This window comes from Misgurnus anguillicaudatus, unplaced genomic scaffold (genome assembly GCF_027580225.2).
Source record: "Misgurnus anguillicaudatus unplaced genomic scaffold, ASM2758022v2 HiC_scaffold_28, whole genome shotgun sequence".
NCBI classification, from domain to species: domain Eukaryota; kingdom Metazoa; phylum Chordata; class Actinopteri; order Cypriniformes; family Cobitidae; genus Misgurnus; species Misgurnus anguillicaudatus.
Genome location: NW_027395278.1, coordinates 4,409,430 through 4,435,950, shown reverse-complemented (window position 1 = coordinate 4,435,950; position 26,521 = coordinate 4,409,430). Strand labels below are relative to the sequence as shown.

General features: G+C 37.4%; 1 protein-coding gene across 2 annotated transcripts in view; it reads left to right on the top strand.

Moving 5' to 3' along the window:
- The window catches only part of LOC129417192 (echinoderm microtubule-associated protein-like 5), a 157,013-nt gene extending 135,978 nt beyond the window's left edge, over positions 1 to 21,035 (top strand). For both annotated transcript variants that reach the window (XM_073864905.1, XM_073864904.1), the window contains 11 exons: positions 5,713 to 5,886; positions 5,992 to 6,200; positions 7,243 to 7,400; positions 9,241 to 9,355; positions 9,889 to 10,077; positions 10,167 to 10,339; positions 11,151 to 11,313; positions 11,422 to 11,525; positions 13,242 to 13,395; positions 16,801 to 16,901; positions 19,849 to 21,035. In XM_073864905.1, the coding sequence (XP_073721006.1) occupies positions 5,713 to 5,886; positions 5,992 to 6,200; positions 7,243 to 7,400; positions 9,241 to 9,355; positions 9,889 to 10,077; positions 10,167 to 10,339; positions 11,151 to 11,313; positions 11,422 to 11,525; positions 13,242 to 13,395; positions 16,801 to 16,901; positions 19,849 to 19,885 (1,577 nt within the window). In that variant the 3' untranslated portion in view covers positions 19,886 to 21,035. The remainder of the gene's footprint in view (positions 1 to 5,712; positions 5,887 to 5,991; positions 6,201 to 7,242; positions 7,401 to 9,240; positions 9,356 to 9,888; positions 10,078 to 10,166; positions 10,340 to 11,150; positions 11,314 to 11,421; positions 11,526 to 13,241; positions 13,396 to 16,800; positions 16,902 to 19,848) is intronic.
- The last annotated feature ends 5,486 nt before the right edge of the window (positions 21,036 to 26,521 follow it).

Below are 26,521 nucleotides of genomic sequence, written 5' to 3'. Positions count from 1 at the left end.
TTAATGCAAAAAACATTAAAATGGCCTGAAATAAAGTCAGAGGATGGAAAGTCTTTAAGTGCATTTTCATTGTTCTTAATCACTTGTCGCAATGTAATGGAGGACATCGAATATATGGATGAGTTGGATAATCCTACCAACATGAGGATTATCATCTCAAAGCTACCATACAAGTTGCACGAAAGATGGAGAGCATATGCTTACGAGTATGAGGAGCACAACAGAAGAAGAGCCAAGTTCATTCAGCTGGTGGAGTTTGTTGACCGACAAGCAAAGGTAATATCAAACCCACTTTTTGGAGATCTGGATGCTTTGGCAGGTGATAAAAAACACACAAACAAGTTTCTTCAAGGAACCAAGCAAAAAAGAGAAGGAAAAAAGAGCAGCAGTTTTGTAACTGACATCAAACAGGTTGGTGAAACTCAAAAGGACACGACTGCGATAAAAACCAACAGCACATTAGTCATCAGTGCCTTCACAAAACCTTGTGCTTTCTGTGAGAAAAACCATACCTTGGAACAATGTTACCAGTTCGGTGCTAAAGCATATAAAGACAAACTGGACTTTTTAAGAAAGAGTGGATTTTCCTTTGGATGCTTAGTTAAAGGACACTTAAGCAAAGACTGTAACAGAAGAAGTACATGTCAGCTGTGCGCAAAGAAAAATCCTAGCATGTTACACTTAACCACACAAGACAAGATTCCTGAGAAGGAAATGGTTAAAGTTGAAAAGACTGATGTTAACACTTTACCTGCCACAGTGAGTCATGAGACAAGTGCCTGCACTGGGTCTGAAGACAATTGTGTTCTTGCCATAGTACCGGTCAAGATAAAGTCCAGAAAGAGTGATAAGTGTGTGGAAGTGTATGCCTTTATGGACCCAGGCAGCTCGGCCACTTTCTGTACTGATGCACTAGCAAGACGATTGAATGTTCATGGAAGAAAAGTTGACATGATGCTAAGCACTATGAACTCAAAGCAACGAGTGGAAAGTTATGTACTCACTGACTTGGAGGTGAGTGGATTAGAAGAGAACAACTTCATTGAGCTTCCCAAAGTGTTTACACAAATGAGCATACCAGTGTCAAAGGAAAACATTCCACAACAACGTGATGTCGACAAATGGCCATACCTCAGCGAAGTGAAGTTGCCTCACATTGATGCTGAAGTGGAAATCCTCATAGGAAATAAAGAGTTCAAACTTCTAGAGCCTTGGAAAGTAATTAACAGTAAGCATGATGGGCCGTATGCAGTGAAAACTGCCCTTGGATGGATTTTAAACGGACCTCTTAGAGAACCTGGTGAAGAAAGCATGCATGGAGATGCACAAGCAAACATTACAGTCAACAGAATCTCCATTGAGAGTGTGGAACAGATGCTGATACAACAGTACAACCACGATTTTCCTGAAAGAGATTGTGATGACAAAGCTGAATTGTCGCAGATGGATCACCAGTTTATGGAATCTGTGTCTAACTCAGTGCAGTTTTATGATGGCCACTATTACATTGACCTTCCTATCAGGAAAACTGTTCCCCAAATGCCTAACAATCGAAATGCTGCTGTTCAGCGAGCACTGAATATCAAGAAGAAATTTCAGAGAAATCGCTCGTTTCATGCAGAGGACACAAGTTTCATGAATGACATGCTAAGCAAAGGTTATGCAGTCAAAGTGAACAAATCACACTTAAGTCGTCAAGATGGTCAAGTTTGGTATATACCTCACCACGGTGTATACCATCCTCAGAAGAAGAAACTAAGAGTGGTCTTTGACTGTGCTGCCAGTTTTCAAGGAGTGTCTTTAAATAGTGAGCTCCTACAGGGTCCAGACATGACAAATTCACTTATCGGAGTGCTCACTCGCTTCAGACAAGAGTCAGTTGCCATGATTGCAGATGTTGAAGCTATGTACTACCAAGTGAGAGTTCCTGAAAAGGATAGTGACATGCTTCGTTTCCTATGGTGGCCAAATGGAGATGTAAATCAGGACTTGGATGAATACAAAATGGTTGTCCACCTCTTTGGAGCCAAGTCTTCTCCTAGTGTAGCTAATTTTGCCCTTAGGAAAACAGCAGAAGACAATCGTAGCAAGTCATCGGTCGAAGCAGTCAATACAGTTCTCAAGAACTTTTATGTAGACGACTGTTTAAAGTCTGTTTCAAGTTCTTCTCAAGCAGTTGCTCTGTACAATGACCTCACAAAACTTTGTGCAAGTGGAGGATTTCATCTTACTAAATGGGCAAGCAACAGCCGTGCCTTGTTGGCCTCTGTTCCAGAAAGTGAAAGAATTGCAGGTGTCAGAGACTTGGATTTGAGTAAAGATGCACTTCCTGCAGAGAGAGCATTAGGAGTGTTATGGTGTGCCAATTCAGATGTGTTCAAATTCAAGATTAATTTGAAAGAAAAACCTGTAAACAGAAGAGGAATCCTGTCAGTCACAAGCTCCATCTATGACCCCTTGGGCTTCCTAGCACCTGTAATACTGCCATCAAAGATTCTAATGCAACAATTGTGCAAAGAAAAACTCACATGGGATGAGGACATTCCAAAACAGTGTGCAGAAAGATGGACTTCTTGGTTACGAGGGTTAAATCAGTTAGCTGAGTTCAGTGTAACAAGGTGTATAAAACCAGTGAACTTTGGAGTGCCCACCTCTGCACAACTGCATCATTTCTCGGATGCAAGTGAGGTAGGATATGGAGTTGTCTCATACCTCAGATTGTTGAATGCTGATGGACTCGCACACTGTGCCTTCGTGATGGGGAAATCTCGTGTGGCGCCATTAAAGCAGACCACTATTCCACGTATGGAGTTGACTGCTGCTGTCGTTGCTGTTAAAACGGACAAGATGCTGAAAGAAGAACTGGAACTAGACTTACATGACTCTGTATTCTGGACTGACAGCACCACTGTTTTGAGATATATTGACAATGAAGGTCTTCGCTTCAAAACGTTTGTTGCAAACAGAATTGCCACCATACGAGAGTCAACTAGACCACAACAGTGGAGATACATCAATACATCTATGAATCCAGCAGATTGTGCATCAAGGGGACTTACTTGTGAAAAGTTCATGAAAAACGTGAGCTGGATCAATGGTCCTTCTTTCCTCAAAGAACCAGAAAGCCACTGGCCTGAGACAAATTGTGATCTGTCAACAAAAGTAGATGACAGTGAAGTTAAACACTCAGCCTCAGTAAATCTAGTGTATGCAGTGGATAGCACAGATGCTGTGAACAAATTGATCACTTATTACTCTGATTGGTACAAGTTAAAGAGAGCCGTGGCATGGATCCTTAGATTCAAAGACAGATTCATACAACACAGCATAAACAAAAAAGGTCTGAGTTGTAAAACAGATTCCACAGCAAAAAACTGCAAAGCTCTAACAATGCAGGACTTGACACGAGCTGAAAATGAGATCATCAAGTTCACTCAAAACCAAAGATTCAAGGAAGAAATGTCAATGTTGCAAAAAGGTAACTCATCTGTGAAAAAGAACAGCTGCCTTTCTAAAATGGATCCTACACTTCAGGATGGACTGCTAAGAGTTGGAGGTCGTCTTGGTAGATCTGCAATGTCTGAACATTCAAAGCATCCAATCATTTTACCTAAAGACTCACACGTCACAACTTTAATCTTAAGAGACATTCATGAGAGAATTGGACATTGTGGACGGAACTACATGCTTTCAAAGTTGCGACAAAAATTCTGGATTCCTTCTGCAAACTCCATTGTAAGAAGGCTTCTTTCCAGATGTGTAACATGTAGAAAAATCAGAGCAAAGGCTGCAGAGCAGAAAATGTCAGAGCTGCCACTTGACAGAATCAGACCAGATCAACCACCCTTTACCAACGTCGGGGTTGACTACTTTGGACCATTTGAGGTCAAACAAGGTAGAAGTAATGTTAAAAGATATGGGGTTCTGTTTACCTGCTTAACAACAAGAGCTGTGCATATTGAAGTTGCACATACTTTAGACACAGACTCGTGTTTAAATGCAATCCGACGCTTTGTGAGCAGGAGAGGTCAAGTGTCGATCATGAGAAGTGACAATGGCACTAATTTCGTTGGTGCTGAAGTTGAATTGCGCAAAGCCATTCAGCAGTGGAATCAATCAAAAATTGAAAGCACTCTCTTGCAAAAGGGAATACAGTGGATGTTCAACCCACCTTCTGGATCTCATTTCGGTGGAGTGTGGGAAAGACAGATAAGGTCTGTTAGAAAAATCCTAAAATCTGTGTTGAAAGAACAAACACTTACTGATGAGAGCTTGCATACATTCCTGTGTGAAGTGGAAGCAATAATAAACGACAGACCACTTACCATTTCAACGGATGATCCCACCGATCCAGAACCTTTAACACCTAATCACCTGTTATTAATGAAAGGACAACAAGCCTTACCTCCTGGACTTTTCAAAAAAGAAGACATGTATGCACGTCGCAAGTGGAAACAAATTCAATATCTTGCTGACCTATTCTGGAAGCGGTGGGTGCGTGAGTATTTGCCTTTGCTTCAGGAGCGGCAAAAATGGACTAAAAGAAAAACCTTAAAGTTGGAGATGTTGTCTTGATAATAGATGACTCGTCACCAAGAAACTCATGGATCTGTGGAAGAATCATGAAAACGTTCCCAGATAACAAAGGACTGGTAAGACGTGTGTTGGTTAAAACTAAGACCAATACCTTGGAAAGGCCTGTTGACAAGTTGTGCCTTATTTGTGAAATGGACTGTTAACACTTCTCAAATAGAGTGTTTCTCTGCCTTAAAAGGACTGATAATAGACACTTATTGTCTTTGACGTGATGCATAATGTACATATTTCTTTAGCATGGCTCTATCGTTTTTGTTAAAAATAATAATAATTGTCAGTCTGCTTGCCTGTCAATTAGGGGCGGGTATGTAAGAGCCATAATCCATATTGAGAATTTATTATGTAATTTTGGTACAATAATGGTTGTAAATAAGTCAGTTCCTGTTGTGTGTATTATATTTATCTGGTTTATATTTGTTCCTAATGCGCATGTGCAGTGACGTCATTTTTTGTAGTTCACCTTTAAAGAGTTGTCGACGCACATGCGATACGTGCTCATAATTTAGTGGAAGAACACAAGCTTTTGACCGTCTCACTATCGTCTCATTATTTTATAATATAGCATATTTAAGTTTATAGATCTCTTCAAATAAGTTGTTGAGAAAACATTGTTGGATTATGCTGTATTTGCAAATGTGAGTCTGTATTGAAATTTGGAAGAAGAATAAATCACTTTAAAGGAATAAGGACTTTGAGTGATATATACAAGAAAGCAAGATACGCGTCAAAACTGGTGGAAAACAAATAAGAATCTCACATGTTCCTTACAGTTATAACTTCTGGTTAAAGGAACAGTATGTAGGATTGTGGCCAAAACTGGTACTGCAATCACAAAACTTGTGGCTAAAACTGGTACTGCAATCACAAAACTTGTGGCCAATACACAACATAAACATCAGTTGAGGGCTGCAACTCCACTTTTTAAATGACAATATCCTGGCCAGACCACTGTTGTGAGTCATATAAGTATTTGAAATGAAAATTATTTCTTAATGTCTAGTGACGTATCAGGGCCATTTTATGATTAATTGATATACATTTCTTACATAATGTTCCTTTAAATTTTTTACTAAATGTAAAAAGCAATGCATAACTAGAATATATGTGTATTCGTAGCTACATCTCCATCTATCCATGTGTGGGAAGCCATGAACAAACAGACTCTTTCGGTGCTCCGCTGCCATCATTCCCGTGGCGTTTGTTCCGTAAGCTTCAGTGCCACCGGCAAACTGCTGCTCTCCGTGGGTCTGGACCCGCAACACACTCTCACTATCTGGAAGTGGCAGGAAGGTAAATTCGAGTTCACCCACAGCAATGTGCTTTTAAATGTTTAGGTGATGGTATCAGTTACTATATGTGGTATTTTGTCATGTTTGTGATCTAATTTTTACTAAGGTGCCAAGATAGCCAGTCGGGCCGGTCATTCCCAGAGAATCTTCGTGGCTGAGTTCAGACCCGATTCGGATACTCAGTTTGTGTCAGTGGGGATAAAACATGTGCGGTTTTGGACGCTGGCTGGCAGAGCTCTGCTTAGTAAAAAAGGAGTGCTAAGCTCTATCGAGGACGCCCGCATGCAAACCATGCTGTCAGTAGCATTTGGAGCTGTAAGTAAGGCCCTGTTTCTAATTTAATTTAATTTGAATGTCATTGTTAGAAAGAGTTCACTCAAAATTGCAAATATCTGTCATTAACTCATTCTTGTGTTGTTCCAAACCACTACTTTTTACAGTTTCTTATAATATTCCGCACCCAATCGACGTTTTCAACTAACCCGCCCGCACCTTGGACCGCAAAAAAAATATATATCTTGTACCCAACCCGCATTTTTTAGGAGTAGTAATTGTTTCAAATAGTTCATTGGCATCTTTATTTCAAATGACCTGACCAACCACGACCCGAACATCATTAAAATATTTTTGGATGACTCGTGACCACGGGTGACTGCAGACACCCGTTCATTTTGGATCAACCCACACATCACTGATTCTGGAGACTCTAACATACAGGAATGTCAATTGGGGATGTTAACTTAAAATATGAATTGTGCGCTACAGCACATATGAGATTTGAGTGAGGACAGACCAAAAACACTATTAGCTGAAAGATTTCAAATTAAAATACTTACATACATTGAAGTAGGCATGTTGCGTTAGATTAGCCGTCAATGAAGAGCGGTCGCGTTGCAAGCAAGAACCAATGATGGATCAAACCTGTTGTGGCTCATATGTTGTCATATTTTTATGTACAGGACTATAAATAAAATAGAGAGCCGCAAAATAACTTCTTTTGTGTTCCATGTAAAAATAAAATATTATGGGTTTGAAACAACATAAGGGTGAGTAAACGATGACAGATCAATTTATGGGTGAATACTTTTTTGTGGAAAGTCTGTATTTAGTAGGTATTTATGTATACATGCAAGCATGTGTGTGTATTTGTGCATTTGTTTGCGTCAGCTAATAACTTATTCAAAACATTGTCTGGTTGTATTCAAAAGTCCAGACATTCACATGAACAAGAGCTTTTAAAGGGCTCCATTACATGTTTAGTACTATAAAAGGATATAAAAATGCTGTGCTTTGCTATGTTTGTGCTGTTGTTTTTCTTAGAGGTCACTAGATTAGTCCAGGTTTGTTTTCTTTTCAGAATAACTTGACATTTACAGGTACCATTAGTGGAGATGTGTGTGTGTGGAAGGAACACATTCTAGTGAGAATCGTGGCCAAGGCTCACACTGGACCTGTGTTTACCATGTACACCACATTACGTGACGGGCTCATTGTCACAGGAGGCAAGGAACGACCGTAAGCGATCTGATCATCATAAACTATTTTTCCTGTGTTACTATATTTCTTATTGAAGTTGAACGTTTGGACAGGACATTTTTACTTGCCAAACTTACTGGTTGCTACTGCTAGTCAGACACTTTGTCACTATGTTGTCTTAAAGGATGATGTTTTTGTCCTGTGGCGGCTACTGTAGCTTCACTATGCGCTTTGAAAGGGAGGGGTGAGCTGTGGACTGAGCCATTGGTTGCAATTCACAGTCTTACCACTAGATGCCGCTTAAAATCTAGACACTGGACATTTAAAGGAAAAGACCACCGTTTTTCAATATTTTACTATGTTCTTACCTTTACTTAGACAAATTAATACATACTTATCTTTATTTCAATGCTTGCACTTCATCTTTGCACAGCGCGTAGTGAATGTGTTAGCATTTAGCCTAGCCCCATTCATTCCTTAGGATCCAAACAGGGATGAATCTACTTAAAATCACCATGTTTTATTTTGTGCCACCATATTTGCCCGTGTTGCTACTCATGTAACAGTCTTTAAATAGGGAAAACATGGAAGTGTTTGGTGGCTTTTAAATTCATCCCTGTTTGGATCCTAAGGAATGAATGGGGCTAGGCTAAATGCTAACACATTCACAAAGCACTGTGCAAAGATAAAGTGCATGCATTGAAAAAAGATAGGTATGTATTAATTTGTCTAAGTTGAGGTAAGAACATAGTAAAATATTGAAAAACGGTGGTGTTTTCCTTTAAAGTGTCTGATGTAGGGTGACCATACGTGCCATTCTTCTTGGACGCGTCCTGTCCAGGATTTCAGGTGTGTTTTCCAGAATTCGTATTTGTTGACCGCATAAGTCATAGAGGATTATTATTATTATTACAGAAAAGCAACCCTTACTTATTAAGGTAAGAATGAAACTATAATTGTATGTCTTATGTTTTTAACTGAATGGCGTATGCCTTGTGTACGGTGCATTCCTTTGCGGCCCCCCAAAGAAAATTTGTGACAAAAAACTGATCTAAAACTCAACATTTTAATAAAAAAAAACATTAAATTATACAAAAAAGTACTGCTGTTGGTTAGTAGCCTTATTTTTTAGGTTTAATTACACAGAATTCATGATAAATTAATGTATTTCATAAAATGTCATAAAACTGGGGCCCCCCTGGCACCATCTCGCGGCCCCCTGGGGGCCCCGGCCCCCAGTTTGAAAACCACTGGCGTATGCGGTCAACAAATACGAGTTCCGGAAGATGTACTGAAATTCTGGTCAGGACGCGTCCGGAAAGAATGGCACGTATGGTCACCCTAGATTGATGAAATCGTTTGGACCCAGAAGTTGTGGCGTGTCATGACTTAATAAGTGGATAATTTCTTGAACAAAAAATTATATATTGCCTTGCAAACAGGATGTTGTAATCAACATTTTGTTTACATTTTACCATTTAAAGAAAAACTGACTTTACAATATTTTAATTTAAATGCATATAATGATATTATTATAAAGTTATTATTGGCTAGTGTAGTGCAGTGTTTCCCAACAAGCGGTTCAGGGCCCACAGGGCTTTCTTAGCAGATTTCCAAGGGATCCTCAGAATTAGACAAAACAAGCATTAAAATAAGCTAAACAAGCAAAAATCAAACTGTTTCTTATTTTTTTGGCCATTTTAGTAGCAAATATACATCTGCCTAGTCATTCCAAGTTCTAGATAATTTTATGTGGAAAAAATTGAGTGAGTGGGGGCCTTCAAATATTGTTGTGGGCAACTTGAGGGCCTTAAAGTGAAAAAGGTTGGGAGCTACTGGTGTAGTGAATGAGAGGTTTTGTGTGTTCTGCCCTCTGCAGGTCTAAGGAGGGTGGTGCACTGAAACTCTGGGATCAGGAACTGAAGCGCTGCAGAGCTTTCAGACTGGAGACAGGCCAGATCATAGACTGTGTGCGCTCTGTGTGCCGGGGCAAGGTACAGCACATACCCAACATCACTGTACTGTGCAACACACTTACTTAACAGACATTCAGCCTGCCAGTTGTTATTTTGCTGCTCCGAGCATTTTTGGTTACGAAAAGCATTTATTATAAATAGCTTTTAAAAATAGCTTTTAATTTGCTTTTAATTGAATGGACTATTTATCTATATTTATTATTAAGTTGGTCATCAATAACTTTGAATGTTGTGGTGAAAATTCAAGTAAATTTTTTAATAGCACTTTTCACAATTTTGCATTGTTGCAAGCGGATTTACAGAGGAAGTCCATATTAGTACAGGCAGTAAAGAAAAAATTTGTTTTTTACAAAAGTTGTACATTAGCGATGTGAAAATAATTGCCTGTAGGTTTGTAAGTGGACCATTATATATTTAAGCAATTGTGTGTGTCAAATATTTAATAAGATCCATATTAGCTATTCTAACTATGCAAAAACTATGCAGCTCAATAATGACTGCTGTTATATATTTTGTATCATATCATATTCTCATGTAACATCACTATTCAGGGGAAGATTCTTGTGGGCACTCGAAACGCGGAGATCATTGAAGTTGGTGAGAAGAATGCAGCGTGTAACATTCTGGTGAACGGACACATGGATGGTCCTATCTGGGGTTTGGGAGCTCACCCCACCAGAGACGTCTTCCTATCGGCTGCGGAGGATGGCACTGTTCGCCTTTGGGATATTTCAGAGAGGGTAAATGTAGCAAATCATAATGTCTTTGCAGTGGGAGCTGTCCTTCTGCAATAAAATCGTTTAATACGTTCTCTTGTATGGAAACACAGAAGATGGTGAATAAGGTGAGCCTCGGCCATCCTGCGCGCACGGTGAGCTACAGCCCAGAGGGCGACATGGTGGCCATCGGCATGAAGAATGGAGAATTCATTATCCTCCTTGTCACCTCACTCAAAATATGGGGGAAGAAAAGAGATCGACGCTCTGCCATTCAAGATATCAGGTGAAGCCTTAAAGGAATAGTCTACTCATTTTCAATATTAAAATATGTTATTACCTTAACTAAGAATTGTTGATACATCCCTCTATCATCTGTGTGCATGGACTTAAGCGCTGGAGCGCCCTGCGACGCTTGATCTCCGCGTTTCGAGTGCCGCTTAGAAAAGCGCTACGTTTTATTTTGTACCACCAAACTTGCTCGTATAACTACTCGTCTTAAATAGGAAAAACGTTGATGTGTTTGGTCACTTCTAACTTTATATCTAAATGGTACCATTGAATGAATGGGGCTAAGCTAAATGCTATCGAAGCGTCGCAGCGCGCTCCAGCGCTTACGTGCTTACGATACTAAGGGGACTATTTTCGGCTGCTCCGTAATATCATTGCGCCAGACCCGGAGATCAGCCGAATGGATTCCAAAACGTGGATTCCAAAAAAAGTGGAGTGTCCCTTTAAATACAAATGAGCTACAGCTTTCATTTAAAAATAAATCTGAATTAGATAAATACATTCTGGGACGATAGTATCTATACACATTTAGAAATGCTTCAGTCAAAGGCTGTGGGCAGGGCTTTGTTAGTGTGACATCACATTAACAAGAGAATCAATACAGCATGTCTAATGAGATCCATTATCATCAAATGAATAAAGTGAACTGTAATTGCCCATTTTAAATGTTGGTCTGAGGGTCCTTCTTGTCCACGTGTGCATTTCTTTGCCTGATGAAAATGCAGAATGATCAAAAGCCATTTTTCATGAATATTAATACGATATTAACGTGGTGCATGCAACAGCTCAAGTTTTCTTCTATTCAGGTTCAGTCCAGACTCCCGATACCTGGCTGTGGGTTCTAGTGAAAATGCTGTCGATTTTTATGACCTGACATTAGGACCACAGCTGAACCGCATCAACTGCTGCCGAGACATCCCTAGCTTTGTCATGCAGATGGATTTTTCTGCTGACAGCTGCTATGTGCAGGTATAGGGTTTAAAAAAAGACTTATTACTTATTACAATCTTTAAAAGTGCTGATTGGGAAATTGTTTCTAGACAAACTCATTCACTCTCTATGTATTTTTCTCTGCAGCTGTCCACTGGTGCTTATAAACGTGTTGTCTATGAGGTGCCTTCTGGGAAACAGGTCACTGAGCAAGCCATGATAGACAGAATTACTTGGGCCACATGGACAAGGTACTATAACTGACTTTTGCATGACATAGTTTCTCATTTATTATATATATATATATATATAGTAATAAAAAAGTATATCCTTGATGCATGACATCAGTCTTTTAAAGCCACAATATGGAGCCCTGGCTAGGTCAGATGGCCTTTCTGTGTGAAGTTTGCATCTTCTTCCTGTGCCAGCGTGGGTTCATTCTGGGTACTCTGGTTTCCTCCCAGAGCCAAAAACATGCATGTTAGGCAAAATTGGAGGCCAAATTTTCCCTCCCCCAACCTGTGTCTGAATTAACTTGTGTGAATTTAACTTGTGTATGGATTAACCAGTTCTCGTCATGAATATACCACTATTATACACCACTAGAGGTCGCTATTTCACAATAATGCAATAACAAAGGTGAAACGTAATGATGTTATGAAGGCAATATTGTTTTCACCATCCAGAGACCTCTGGTATTTGCTAATCATATTCATGGGTGAGGTCATAAATTAACGTTTGTTTTACCTGTACGTTTAGTCACATTATTTTATGCCATCATAATGAATTAGCTGTAAGGCACAACAGTTGCACGGTAGATGCTGTATTACCGCCACTTTGTCCACTCATGTTGCCACAGTTTCTGCAACCGGAAACTGAGGATAGTGCAGATATTAAAGGGACACTCCACTTTTTTTGGAAATATGCTCATTTTCTAGCTCCCCTAGAGTTAAACATTTGATTTTTACAGTTTGGAATCCATTCAGCCGATCTCCGGGTCTGACGGTCCTACCACTTTTAGCATAGCTTAGCATAATCCATTGAATCTGATTAGACCATTAGCATCACGCTCAAAAATAAAAGTTTCAATCTTTTTCCAATTTAAAACTTGACTCTTCTGTAGTTTCATCGTGTACATAGTGTACGGAAAATTAAAAGTTGCAATTTTCTAGGCAGATAAGGCTAGGAACTATACTCTCATTCCGGCGTAATAATCAATGACTTTGCTGCAGGAGGTGCAATGATATAACGCAGTGCCTGAAAATAGTCCCCTTGGTAACTTTCAATAGCAGGGGACTATTTTCAGGCACTGCGTTATATCATTGCGCCTCCTGCAGCCATAGTATGGCAGCAAAGTCCTTCTTTATTACGCCAGAATGAATGAGAGTATAGTTCCTAGCCATATCGGCCTAGAAAATCACAATTTTAATTTTCAGTTTGTCTTAGTAAACAATGTAATTACAGAAGAGTCAAGTTTTAAATAGGAAAAATATTGAAACTCTTTGCTTATTTTTTAGCATGATGCTAATGGTCTAATCAGATTCAATTGATTGTGCTAAGCTATGCTGAAAGTGGTAGCGCCAGACCCGGAGATCAGCTGAATGGATTTCAAAATGGTAAAAAAAAAATGTTTAACTCTAGGGGAGCTGGAAAATTAGCATATTTTAAAAAAGTGGAGTGTCCCTTCAAGTCACTAAAGGGGCGAAAATTATAAGGAAGACAAGGGATGAAACTTTATTTAAAATAGTAATTTCTCTGAATTTTCAAATCCTTGGGAACTTTTTAGATAATGTAAGTAGCTTACACAACTCTATGAAATATATCAGACTATGCAATATTTTATTACAAAAATTTTACATTTTGTGGCTTTAAGAATCTAATTATTCCTTTTGATTAAACAACATTTGTTGCCCATTTGTAGTATGTTGTGTACTGTACATGTAATCTGATCTTAACTGTCTCTGTAGTGTCCTAGGGGACGAGGTGGTGGGCATTTGGTCTAGGAACACAGATAAAGCAGATGTTACCTGTGCTTGTGTCTCTCACTCTGGCATCAACATTGTCACAGGCGATGACTTTGGAATGGTAAAGCTGTTCGACTTTCCCTGTCCAGAGAAATTTGTAAGTTCACCACCTTATTCTTGAATAATGTAAAAATACACTTAACATGTGCAAATATAATTTAGTTTATTTATTTATTAGTGATAACTTGTTAAAGGATAATTCCGGTATTTAACACTTTGAGTCTCATTTCTGGTTTGTTTTGGATGAACTACAGTGATGGGCACTGAAATTTTGACAATGGGTTGTGTCTTGACTTTTTGACTCATTTAGAAGCGTCTCTTGACTGCTTCAGAGTGGATGTCAAGGGCCATGCACAAACATGTCATTAAAACAACACTTAACGTTCATTTTCAAAACTGGGCTACTCACCGAGTGGTTTGTGGTGTTCGTTGATGAGTAAAAACAAATATATCGGTGCAATGTATATTTTCAATTTGTGTTATTTGCTATACTGGAACTATTTGTTCAGATACCTTACAACCGCGTATATACTTCCGCTCTATATTTGAGTCTAAAGCGTCAGCACACTCCCGACCACTTGATGGCGACAAAAACTTTGCCGTACAAGGACGCTGAATGGAACTCGGTGTCTAGCGTATAGACAGTCACAATCGAGCTCAACTTCAAACCTAAGGCTGGTCACTGATCCATCAAACATGGGAAAATTTTATTCTGAGAGAAACCGATCGAAAAAACTACAACCACATGTAAACAGACCCCTTTTCCGTTTCCAGCGGCGGAGTGATATATCAGCGAGCAATAAGTCTTCCAAGAGAAGTCAATGGAATTTTACAAAATGGCAAATAAAACACCACAGAAACTGTATTTCGCTACACTACTTGTTTTTAATCATCAACGAACACCACAAACCACTCGGTGAGTAGCACAGTTTTGAAAATGAACGTTAAGTGTTGTTTTAATGACATGTTTGTGCATGGCCATTGACTTCCATTCTAAAGCAGTCAAGAGACGCTTCTAAACGAGTCAAAGTCAAAACACGACCCATTGTCGAAATTTCAGTGTCCATCACTGTAGTTCATTCAAAACAAACCAGAAATGAGACTCAAAGTGTTAAATACCGGAATTATCCTTTAAACGGTCATTGCATCATGACATTTTAAACCCACATTACTTTTTTATTCAAAATGTCCTTTTGTCAGTAGCCGCCTAGCCGATGTGGACTTGGACTGTGGGTTCTAAAAACAAATAAATATGAAAAAAGACATTTTATATCTGGCACAATGTTTATTTGGAAGATTAAGCCAAGTCACTTACTAATATGAGAAGAAAAATCATGTCAGATTAAAGGATTAGTCCATTTTCTTCTTCTTCAAAAAAAAATAATAATCCAGATAATTTACTCACCACCATGTCATCCAAAATGTTGATGTCTTTCTTTGTTCAGTCGAGAAGAAATTATGTTTTTTGAGGAAAACATTCCAGGATTTTTCTCATTTGAATGGACTTTAATAGAGCCCAACACTCAACACTTAACAGTTTTTTTCAACTGAGTTTCAAAGGACTCTAAACCAGTGGTTCTCAAACTGGGGGCCGGGGCGAGATGGTGCCAGGGGGGCCCCAGTTTTATAACATTTTATAAAATACATTCATTTATCATGAATTCTGTGTAACTAAACCTAAAAAATAATAAGCCAACTAACCAACTGCACTACTAGGTATAATTTAATATGTTTTGTTTAATTAAAATATTAAATTTTAGAACTGTTTTTGTCATAAATTTTCTTTCGGGGGGCCGCAAAAGAATGCACTGTACACAAGGGGGGCCGCACGCTGAAAAAGTTTGAGAACCACTGCTCTAAACCAGTGGTTCTCAAACTTTTTCAGCGTGCGGCCCCCTTTGTGTGCGGTGCATTCCTTCACGGCCCCCCCAAAGAAAATTTATGACAAAAAAACAGTTCTAAAACTTCACATTTTAATTAAACAAAACATTAAACTATACAAAGTAGTGCTGCCTTATTTTTTTTTAGGTTTAATTTCACAGAATTCATGATAAATTAATGTATTTTATAAAAATGTCATAAAACTGGGGCCCCCCTGGCACCATCTTGCGGCCCCCCTGGGGGCCCCGGACCCCAGTTTGAGAACCACTGCTCTAAACGATCCCAAGCGAGGTATAAGGGTCTTATCTAGCGAAACAATTGTCATTTTTGGCAAGAAAAATTAAAATTATGCACTTTTAAACCACAACTTCTCGTCTATCTCCGGTCCTGTGATGTGCCAGTGCGACCTCACGTAATTGCGTAGTGACAGAGCAAGGTCACGTGTTACATATATGAAACACACATTTGCGGACCATTTTAAACAACAAACTGACACAAAGACATTAATTAGTATCATTCGACATACAACAACGTCGGAACGGTCCTCTTTTTCCACACTCGTAAACACTGAGACGTAGTTTTGCATTCGTCATCTGTGACCTCTTGACGGGATGACGTATTGCGTGAGGTCACGCTGGTGCATCACAGGACCGGGGAGATAGATGAGAAGTTGTGGTTTAAAAGTGCATATTTTTTATTTTTCTTATAAAAATGACAATCGTTTCGCTAGAAAAGACCATTATGCCTCGTTTGGGATCGTTTCGTGTCCTTTGAAACTCCTGTGAAAAAAACTGTTAAGTGTTGAGTTAAGTGTTAAGTGTCGGGGTCCATTAAAGTCCATTAAAATGAGAAAAATCCTGTAATGTTCTCCTTTAAAAAACATAATTTCTTCTCGACTGAACAAAGAAAGACATCAACATTTTGGATAAAATGATAGTGAGTAAATTATCTGGACTTTTTTTAAGAAAATAGACTAATCCTTTAAGGGGCAGTTTCCCGGACAGGTTTAGATTAAGCCGAGACTAGGCCTTAGTTATATTAGAACATGCTTTTAAGTCGTTTTTAAAAAGAGAACTTACAAAAAACATCGCTGGTGTGCAACTTGAGACAAAAATATGATATATGTTAAGATACACCAGTGCAAGATGTTTTTACATTGAAGCAGCTCAAACATGCATTTTAATCTGGGACTAGAATAAGTTTTGTCTGGTAAACCACTCCAATGTGCTTTTGTGGTTTTAAACCCGACAGTCAGTAAACAGATACCAAATACTAATTTTCACTGTTTCTGCATAATATATTTACTGAATAATAAGGAAATTGTGCCATGTGACAAGACATCAGACAATAAAAATTAAATGTGACTCGATTTCCTGTGTTATAACTTCTGTAAAACACAATACTGCCAACCCAGTGCATTTTCACAGCCAAAGTTCAACTGGTTAATGAATGTTTATATATATTTTTAAACATTATATATTCCTATATCAAGCAAAGGATGGCTGAGCAAATCTGTCTACTATTATATGTCATATATTTTTAAAACCTTTCCCTTACTCCGCATATCTCTGCTATTTCAATGATAAATGTATAATAGTCTCACTAGAAATTGTGTCCTCAGGCCAAGCACAAACGTTTTCTGGGTCACTCTGCCCACCTGACCAACATCCGTTTCATAAATGGGGATCGCTTTGTCGTCAGTGCCGGAGGTGATGATAGAAGGTTTGTTCTGTTAGACATTGCTGTTATTTTTTTATAATATTTCTCTTGGTTCACAAACTTTAAACTCTTCCCTTTTTAAAAGCAGCATGACTTGACAGTTTCAGTACTGCCAATGTTTAGTTCCCATGTGGTAAGAATAATTAGGGCCCGAGCACTGAGGTGCGAGGACCCTATTGTTCTTCAAAGAGTTATTATTATACGTTTTGTGCTTTGTGCAAGGTGGCCATTTTGTCTCTGGGCAGGTATTTACTGAATGGGCAAAGAGAGATACCTCTAAAGTCACGCGCTAAAATCACAATAAACCAAAATTTTTTGAACCACCAATTAAACCTGACATCAACTGTACCATAACTTTTGTTTCCTAACTCAAATTGCACTAAAACATCTTTTTTAAGGTTGTTTTACCTACTGAGCATGCGCACAGGTTTTCAAGCCCCTTATGTGACTTTGTACACTGTAAAAATCCCTTGTTGCACTTTTTAAAGGAAAACACTCGTTTTTCAATATTTTACTATGTTCTTACCTTAAATTAGACGAATAAATACATACCTATCTTTTTCAATGCGTGCACTTCATCTTTGTACAGAACATTGTGAATGTGTTAGCAGCATTTAGCCTAGCACCATTCATTCCTTAGGATCCAAACAGGGATGAATTTAGAAGCCACCAAACACTTCCATGTTTTCCCTATTTAAAGACTGTTACATGAGTAGTTACACAAGTAAGTTTGGTGGCACAAAATAAAACGTGGCAATTTTTCAAAAGGAATAAAAAATGAGAACTATATTGAATGGCGGAAGAGCACTTAGTTTGCAAGCACTTCGACATTGGCGCGCAGTAATATTGATGAAAGTTTGAGCGAGACGTGGAGTAGTCAGGAGTGATGATGTTACTGCGCGCCAAGGCAAAAAAGGCTGCAAACTAAGTGCTCTTCCGCCAGACAATATTAATTAACTGGGGACATTTTACATGCAAGTATTTTGGCGCTTTTCCATTGCATAGTACCCCACGGTTTGGTTTGGTTTGGTTTAGTTTGGGTCAGGTCAGCTTACTTTTGGGAGCTTTTCCATTGGGTGCAGTACGTAGTACCTGATACTTTTTTTCGTACCACCTTCGTTGAGGTTCCAAGCGACCCGAGCTGATACCAAACGTGACGTGAAAACACAGTAGATCAATGATTGGTCTGAGAGAATCATCACTACCAGCGTCATTGCTATAATGTAAAAGATTAGATTTAGCTTGCGCTCGAGCAAACCTGTTGTCATCTGTGCTCTGTTATAAGTTTCCAAACTCCCTTTAGCAATGAAAGACATCCACAGGTTGAGAATCAGGAACACCATAACAATTTTTTTCAGTTTGTGGCGACACATTCGCAAGATATGCTTAAATGCAACTTAAATGAGGCTCAGCGGAGTGCGTCAACTACTGACGCCACGGGTGTTTGAACGAAACAGAGGCAGAGGTAACGTTAGTGATAAACGCGATGAGCAAACATCAATTTGTGGTGACCGATTTTAATTTTGTGGCGGACTGAGACATAAATAAATGAATGGGAATGTACAACGATGCTCTCACTTGTATGATGTCACAGCAGTAGGCAGCGCAAATATAACGACACGCCTATAATCCCTCCCACTGCGAAGTGATACCAAATTCAATGTAAAAGCTAACCACGCCAAAGTGAGGTGAACTGACCCAACCCAAACTAAACTAAACCGTGGGGTACTATGCAATGAAAAAAGCGCCATTTGATATACAGTATAGACCTTTTGCGAGTCGACGTCACAGTTACGTCACGCGCGTATGTGGTGGCAGAAAAACAGTGGAAATGAATTAGACACGAGTGAACTGAACAATACAACTCACTAGAAAATGTTTTGTTGTGCTGTTGAGTGTCAGAATAGGAATGCCAAAATAGATGACCTTCATTTTTATAGTATACCGTCGTCGAAGACACCATTTGAAGATAAACTTAGGTGTTTATGGTTGCAATAAAAGCCCTCAACCGGACAGACTGGAGTGATGAAATCATCTGAAAATCTTTTAATAATTTGAATAGAAAATAATTAGAGAAGATATCCGGTGTTCTGTCGAAGTCTGATCCCTCTATGTGTTTCTTATAGCGTTTTCATCACGTTGCGTTTATAATTTATTTAGAAAGATTAAAGATTTGAATGAGTTCATAATATCAATAATATTACCATTTATTAAAGTTTTCATTTTTTTTTTTTGTTTTCTATTACTTCTTTTTACCTTCTGTCTTCTTCCTGTTTGTTTTAAATTATGGTGTTTACTAATAAATATATAAACATAGCACACACACACACACACACACACACACACACGATGTAAAGTGTTAATAATATATAAACAGGCCAATACAAATTAATTTGTATGTAAACATAATAGTTTTAGAACAAACACGTAGGCTAAAATATAAGGAAGAAATTGAAAACAGGAAATGATGAAATATTTAATAAATGACATTATACAGAATACATGATATTGCTCTTATAAGTACTTCAGCAATTCATACTGTAAAAATAATTGATTTACCAATAAAGAACAATACATATACATTAAATACATGCACACAATTAGTAGCCAAGCCATTTAAACTTTTAATTTATTAAAAAAATAAACGTAACTTGGTGAAAACGTTATAAGAAACATTACACTTAAGAGAAATATAGGGGAAACAGACTTCTACAGATCACCGGATCCTTAAAAATCACAGTTTAATGCTAAAACACTTCACACCGCTATTGAGAAGTATTCACTTTCTGCCACCAGTTGGGCTCCGTCCCACAAAAAACGTCATCTCTGTTTGCAAACACGCAAAAGGTCTATATTTAGGTAGACAGCTTATTCATTTTTGATAAAAGCATTCTTGTTTTTAATGTTTTTAATATATTTATACTTTCTCTTTGTCTTTTTGGTCATTTAGCCTGTTTGTGTGGAGATGTGTCCATGCTCCTCACTGAGGGAACACCATTTTCGTCCATCCTCTTATGCCTCAAATCCACAATGAGCCCAGATGACTGCATGAATGAACAGAATCATGGAGTAATTCTGCTCGATTACCAGGTGCATGGATCTTAATGAGCTGCTGGCCTTGTTACACATACATAAACTGAACCGTTTCTGAATGACCTTTGGAAACGCCGTGACCAATGTAAAAGACCTTGTCAGATATGTACTGTATGTGTTTACCACACACTTTTAAAGAAGTTTGTTTGTGTCATTGTTTCAAAGATTTTCTTCCAAACGATAAAGCTCTTGTAGCAAGCTACGTACGATTAGCCTTAAACTACCTGTGGAGTGTTTTTTAGTTGTGATGGGTTTATTTTGGAAACGTTTGGTTTTATTTAATTAATAATAGTTTCTCTGATGGTGAATATTCATAGATCTCCTGTGGCCTTCTCCCTGAATGTAACACTTGTGTTATATTCTAGGAAGTCAGCATGCCAAAGCATTCTATGCACTGTATACTTGACCTGCTCACTGTGGTAGTTTCAATGTTGATCTTGAACGTGGTATTCGATCATTAAACCTCAGTCTCCCGTAATACTCCTAACCTTATATGTAGCAACTTTAGCTTGTTTAGTAACTTGAGATATGTGTGTACGTGTGTTTGTTTGAATAGGTACAAACTGTATGCTTTTTCTTTAATGTCTGAGATAACAGAGTATAGAAAAAAAGAGTAATACAGTTATTCCCTCAGAAAATGAATGATGATGTTGTTTCATTGCTGTCTTATCTTCAATCACTGTTGCTGCTGAAGCCTTTATAACATCATATTTCATTCTGATTATGAATTAAAGTTGAATAATTCATTTTTTATCAGATTTGATTTTGTTTAACTGGACTGTCTCGCATCAGAATTAACTGAGGATATGAAATGCAATATTTTCTCTCCTTCAGTGTAACATTCTGGTTGAAATATGTGCTCAACGCATGTTTTTTTCCAATGTAAATATCATTTGTAAAGACATTTTTGTATATTTTTTGTGAAATGTTTCTTAAAGCCAACTTTAATAAAAAAAGATGTATATATATATCACAAGTTTATGTAAGGAGGTGATGTATTAAAGATATTATTTTCATGCATACACTTATAAAACATGAATTTTCTGCGCTTATTGAATTTAAAACACCACAGCCTTTATATTACATAATTTAAACAAGGAAATGCTTTACCAGACTTGTGAGTTTGCAGTCTAAATTAAATGTAGTGGGATTTTGAGAATTTGCATTAAAGGGATAGTTCATCCAAAAATCGAATTTCTGTCAGTTTGCTCACCCTTATGTTGTTTAAGAAACCTATACGAGTTTATTTATTCTGTTGAACACAAAAGATGATATTTTGATAGATGACAGTAAGCACACAGTTGACGGTACCCATTGACTTAGTATACAAATAGTATTTGTATTTCCTGCTATGGATTCCAGTGTGTACCATCAACTATATGGTTACCTTAAAGGTGCAGTTTGTAAATTTTAGCGGTATTTTGTTTTCCAAATGTATAACGCCCCCCCTTTATCTTATTGGTCAAACAGCACCCTAGCTTTCTTGTGTCGGGCAGAATAAGAGTCCCTCAAGTTTGCAACGTGAAGCAGGGCTCACTGATAACGCCCCATGATATTTGATGCAGAACTATATTTCTAAACACAATTAATGCTGCTGCAAAGCTTTGCCTCTAATATACAACACTTGAGAGATCAGTATACTGACACGGAGTTTGAGATTGTATACATTTTTATTTATGTGAGGTATGGAACATGTACAAGGTAGTGTAGTAATAGAAAAACAATGGACCCATTGGTAATGATCTCCACTCTACTTTGATCTGAGTTATAGACTAATTTATTGAAAGTGGCATGATCAAAATAATAGCAGTGTGAAATTTTATTAAAAATGAGTTCATTCTGTGAAAAAACAGGTGCTTTTTGTCACTTATTAAGAAATAGGGAAAGCAAATGTTTCACCCATTGTTATAAAATATAGTGTTTCCCATATTTATTTGTGGTGGCCCACCACAGAATCAACACTGGCCCCCACAAATAGAATTTTCATGATTCCCATTTACATTTTTATTTCACTATTTAAAACAGCTTAATTCAGCTTAAAATATAATTTGATATATAATACAGATCAAATACAGATACAGATCAAAGAGAAGAAGTAAAACATATTTCAGGTGCAAACACTAGATCAAACGCAAACACGACATGATGACATCACATATATGCTAATTAGCTGGTGACGTCATCACCACCAGAGTCTCCTCAAAATCCTGTGGGAAACATTGTCCTCTACTGAATTTCTAAGTAAAATTTACCTTAAATGAGCTAAAATGATCTCAAATGCTTTAAAATAGTTACAAAAACCTGAAACACGTGGAATAAAACAATCAACTTCTGTTAAAACACATCATTGTATTTTCAGGATGTCAAAGATTCACACAAAAATGGCTTTGTGTGGCCTGATGAGAGTAAAAGGTGACCCCTGGGTACTGAATTCAAGCCACAGTACTCTGTAAAGACAGTTAAGCATGCAAAATCATAGTATTGGGATGTTTTTCATACTACGGTGTTGGGCCTATTCATCGTATACAAAGAACATCATTGAATACATCAGAATACTTGAAGAGATTATGTTGCCCTTTGCAGAAGAGGAAATGCCCCTAAAATGGGTGTTTTAACAAGAAAACAACCCCAAACACACAAGAAAGAGGGCAAAATCTTGGTTCCAGACAAAAAGGATTGAGGTTATGGTGTGGCCAACTTAATCCCCTGATCTATACCCCACTGAAAACGTGTGGCGTGACATTAAAATGCAGTTTCTGAAGCAAAACCTAAAAATTGACAGGAACTTTGGATCTGGGACTGAAATACACTGAAAAAAATGATTCATTGAATTTAAGTGGTTGCAATCAATTTATTTAAGCTACATTTAAACAAAAGTTTTATATTTTATTTTACGTTACTAATCTTTTTTGTTTAAATGTAGCTTAAATACATTGATTGCAACCACTTACCTTAAAAAAATTATTAAATTCAATGAATCATTTTTTTCAGTGTACCTGTTTCGAAGTGCAGCAGTTATTAACAACAAGGGTTATGCAACTAAATATTAGTAATTGAATAGATGAAAGTGAAGTTAGATCAATTTTATAGAGGAAAATGTTGGCAATGCTATTTTTTAACAGCTTAATTTTGGTTTTCTTTTTGCTTTCTTTTAAAAGAAGAAGACAGACTTGATCATTTTGTTAATGCTTATCTGTATAAGCAATAGATAGTATTAACATATGTGCATCAATAGTGCAGTAACTTGCAAGTGAGTGCAAATAAAATGTATCAATGGCAGCAATAACATTAACAGATGTGCAAAAATTGAGATGGGGCTACACTCTTAAGAAAAATGGTTCTATATAGTACCAAATAAGGTTCTTCAGCTTGTAACAATAGCAGCACCCTTTTTGGTGTTATAAAGCAGTGGTTCCCAAACTTTTTCAGTGTGCGGCCCCCTTTGTGTACGGTGCATTCTTTTGCGGCCCCCCAAAGAAAATTTGTGACAAAAAACTGTTCTAAAACTCAACATTTTAATAAAAAAACTAGTGCTGGGCAAAGATTAATCGCGATTAATCGCATACAAAATAAAAGTGTATTTTTGCATAATATATATGTCTGTGCTGTGTGTAATTATTATGTATATACAAATACACACCCATTCATGTATGTATTTAAGAAACATTTACATGTGTATAAATATTTATTTCTAGTTTTATATATTCTATATTCTATATAAACAAAAATAAGGGATATATAAATAAAAATGTTCTAAAATGTATATATGTATGTGTCCGTGTTTAAATATACATATTTACACACAGCACAGACATATATATTATACAAAAATACACTTTTATTTTGTATGCGATTAATCGCAATTAATCTTTGCCCAGCACTAAAAAAACAAAATTATACAAAAAAGTAGTGCTTTTGGTTAGTAGCCTTATTTTTTTAGGTTTAATTACACAGAATTCATAATAAATTAATGTATTTCATAAAATGTCATAAAACTGGGGCCCCCCCTGGCACCATCTCCCGGCCCCCAGTTTGAAAACCACTGCTATATAGAACACTTTTTTGGATGGTTCTATATAGATCCTTGCCTTAAAAAGTGTTACATAGAATCACAGTGGTGCTATAAAGAACCTTTAATTTATCAGCAGTCAGGAGGGTTATTTTTGTTATTTATGCACTTTTTTATTTTATAGCACTTTATAAGGTTTAACAGTTTAAAAACAGAACTGCAAGACATCAGAAAGACTTTTATTTTCACTTTTTCATTACATGAGGTGTCATACAATAATAAATATGGGTATTAAAATCACATTGTTACAAATAAATATATGAAGTATTATGCAAATATAACAATACTCAAACGAGATATGGATGTTAAATAACTGCTTCTGTGTTAAATAAACAATAAAATTCGGCAAAGACAATCATTTTAAATAGACAACAATTAAATAGAATCATTAAAAATCATGACATATGCCACATCAAAACATGCAAATGATAATTAATACTGAATATGACAGATATATGATACATTTTAGCACAAACAGATAGTCGGCTTGATGTTTTGAGATTTCTGAAATTGTAGTCATTTATTTTTTCATTTTCAAATACTGATGACACAGCTGCTGCTTATGTGTGTGATGTTTCCAGAAGAGACAGTAATAGCAAAGACAGATGAGTACAAATACAGTTTATTAAACTGGAGGTGCTATCATGTGCAGTTAGTGGTTGCCGTAATAGGTGCTACAAATGCAGTAAATCTCCATATAAAACAATAATCCGCGCACAAGAGCTGAATGTGTATGTGGCACACATGCACCCATTAACTGAAAGTGGAATGACATTTGAATTTTTTACCCTCAATTTCGCTGTTTGTGAGATTCTTATCTGCCTAAAATGTTTCTTGGACATACTGGCCATGTGGTTTTTAAATGTTGATGGGATTACCATTTTTTTACTAGGGCTACTTATCACTGGTCGTCCTCTGTTTGAGTGTCTGATTTGTGTTGAGTGTTACCTGGCAGTGGTTCATCCTGTAACCTTTCTGAAGTTTAAACCTCTCAGATAGAGTCATCTGCTGCACTGTCGTCTGGATCATAAGTCTTGGATCCTTTTTGGCCTGCATGTTTGTCATATTTCTTTTAGATGCCCTGGCTGTACATATATGGCTTTTTACAATCCAGACCACCGTCTTCATCTTCATCCAGATGTTTTGTTGTTTGGCCGTTCTCAGAGCTCTGAAGCAGTCAAGACCTGGAGAGAGAGAGAGAGAGAGAGAGGGAGAGAGGAGGAAAACCACATGAAGAGAAGAGCATTTCATATCATTCTCATAACTACTGTCAGTATGTTTATTACATATACTCCATTTACTTTTTCAGGAATCTATTGCATTATGATAGACCAGTATGTTGATGAAACCATTACAATTAGTTTTATCTTTTTTGGTGTTGCTGGTTTTGTTCAGCCTGTTCTTTATCTGCACCGGGCTGGAAAACTTTTATGTTCATGATTAAACCTGTCATTGTGAATTTAATTACAAAACTTTTATATTTTTAGATAAGAAAGTTGTAAACTTCCTTTATTAATTATTTTAATTTAAAACTAATTGTCACTTTTCTTTATATCAGAGTTCATGATGTAGTTAAAGGAGGAATATGGAACCATAGAAAAATAATACCCGTCTATCATTACTTATGATTTACTAAAAGTGTGTGGTTTGTGTCTAGAAACATTGTCCCCTGCCTGTGTTTTTCGATTTTTGTAAAGTTTTGGGGTGTTCAGAAGAAAACCTTTAGTAAGTGGGTGTGTAGCCCAGTGTTTCTCAAAGTGTGGGGCGGGCCCCACTGGTGGGGAATAGGAACACTACAAGTGGGGCGTGACAAATGGGAGAAAATCTATTAATTCAAGTATTTATTGACCATACACTCAAAACGGCACATTTAAACATAAACCTAGCTTAAAACTTAAATAAATCAGACTGTAGAAAATGTCACGTGGTAACTTAAAGCCTAGCTGATTACGATTTTGTTGGGGCAATTGGGACAGGTGGGGCTTGAAACCCTTCCCCACCTCCAAAGTGGGGAATGGCAGAAAAAGTTTGAGAAACACTGGTGTAGCCCCAGCCAAAAATGTGTAATAACATGCAGTGGACGGGGGTACTTTGTAAAAACACATGCTGCGTCCGAAACACTCTAATTTCATACTATGTAGTAGGCAAAATAAAAGTAGGCGAGACGAGTAGTTGAAAAGTACTTCAGTCTTCTTTCACATTCCTATATCATATGGCTCATCATCACAGGAAGTGGAATTGCATCAGAGTAATTCTTCCTTGTTTTTTTTTCTGTTTGCAAGATTGGAATCTGACTTAATAGTTTGATGTTTTTATTTGAATATTTTCCATTTTATCAGTATATGTCAGACTATGTCATGCCTTTCACAAAGTGTCACTGGTTGTCCACAGTTTCAGTGTCTGAACTGTGTCGAGTGTTACCTGGCTGTGATCTACTGTAACCTTTCTGAAATACAAACAT